Source organism: Egretta garzetta, unplaced genomic scaffold, assembly GCF_000687185.1.
Source record: "Egretta garzetta isolate BGI_Z169 unplaced genomic scaffold, ASM68718v1 scaffold261, whole genome shotgun sequence".
Classification (NCBI taxonomy): Eukaryota; Metazoa; Chordata; class Aves; order Pelecaniformes; family Ardeidae; genus Egretta; species Egretta garzetta.
Genome location: NW_009258481.1, coordinates 38210 through 39214, shown reverse-complemented (window position 1 = coordinate 39214; position 1005 = coordinate 38210). Strand labels below are relative to the sequence as shown.

The 1005-nt window shown below is 69.4% G+C and overlaps 1 protein-coding gene across 1 annotated transcript; it reads left to right on the top strand.

The window, feature by feature from the left end:
* Nucleotides 1–159: 159 nt before the first annotated feature.
* CFD (complement factor D) lies at nt 160–998 on the top strand (the record flags this gene model as incomplete). The annotated part of the gene is made up of 2 exons (XM_009643973.1): nt 160–324; nt 876–998. Coding segments are annotated over exons 1-2 (288 nt in total), but the record flags the coding sequence as incomplete, so codon positions are not given.
* Nucleotides 999–1005: the final 7 nt, after the last annotated feature.

Genomic DNA, 1005 nt, shown 5'->3' with positions numbered 1-1005 from the left:
CAGCACCAGGGCTCTACTCCCAGCTGCGGTGACCCCCCGGGAGCTCCTGGCACCCCATGGGGGCTCTCTGGCACCCCACAGCACCCTGTTTCTGTGGCTGGGTGCAGTGCCACCCCCAGCTCCGCGTGCCCCACGGGGTGGGCAGAGCCCCCGGGCCCCATGCGCTGCTTCGCTTGCAGGGACGGCAAAGTCTTCCAGGTCCTCCTGGGCGCCCACTCGCTCACGGAGCCGGAGCCCCACAAGCGGCTGTACCGGGTGCGCGCCCAGATCCCCCACCCAGGCAGCAACATCCACAACAACAAAGATGACCTCCTCCTCCTCCAGGTGGGCTACCGGGACCCCTTCCCCCCACCCACCGGGCACGGCCCCGCTCCTGCAAATCCCTCTGCCCCTTGGGACCTGGTGGGGGAACTGACAGCAACGGGAGGAAACCCTTGAGGCCAGGCTGGGACTGCTCAGTCCCCTCTTGTCCCCCCTTCCCTGTCCCGTGGGACGGGGGCTCCTTGCCCTGTGCTGGCCGCTGCAAAGCCACTCTCGTGACCTTGGAGACAGGGAGGAGGCGATGGGCACAGCCCAGTGCGCCCCAAGGGTACACACTGATGGGTCTGCCAGGACACCGGGGGCCACGCTGAAAGCCCCCCCATGTCCTGGCAGAGCCGGGGATCTGGGCTGTCAGCAGAGCAAGGGGACCACTGACCCCAAGCCACAGCTCCCACAGGTGACACCCGTGGCTGGCAGCACCCCGGGGGCTGAAGCTCTGTCCCCCCGCAGAGCCTTGGGTCAGGCAGGGACCCGCAGCTCCAGGGTCAGGGTGGGGGACGGGCTGGGACGGGCCAGCAAACCCTCGGGGGTGCTGATGAGCCTTGGCCCCGCAGGGAGACTCGGGCGGCCCCCTGGTCTGCAGCGGGGTGGCCGAGGGGGTGGTCACGGCCGGATCCCGCGTCTGCGGCAACTACAAGAAACCCGCCATCTACACCCGCATCGCCCCCTACGCGGCCTGGATTG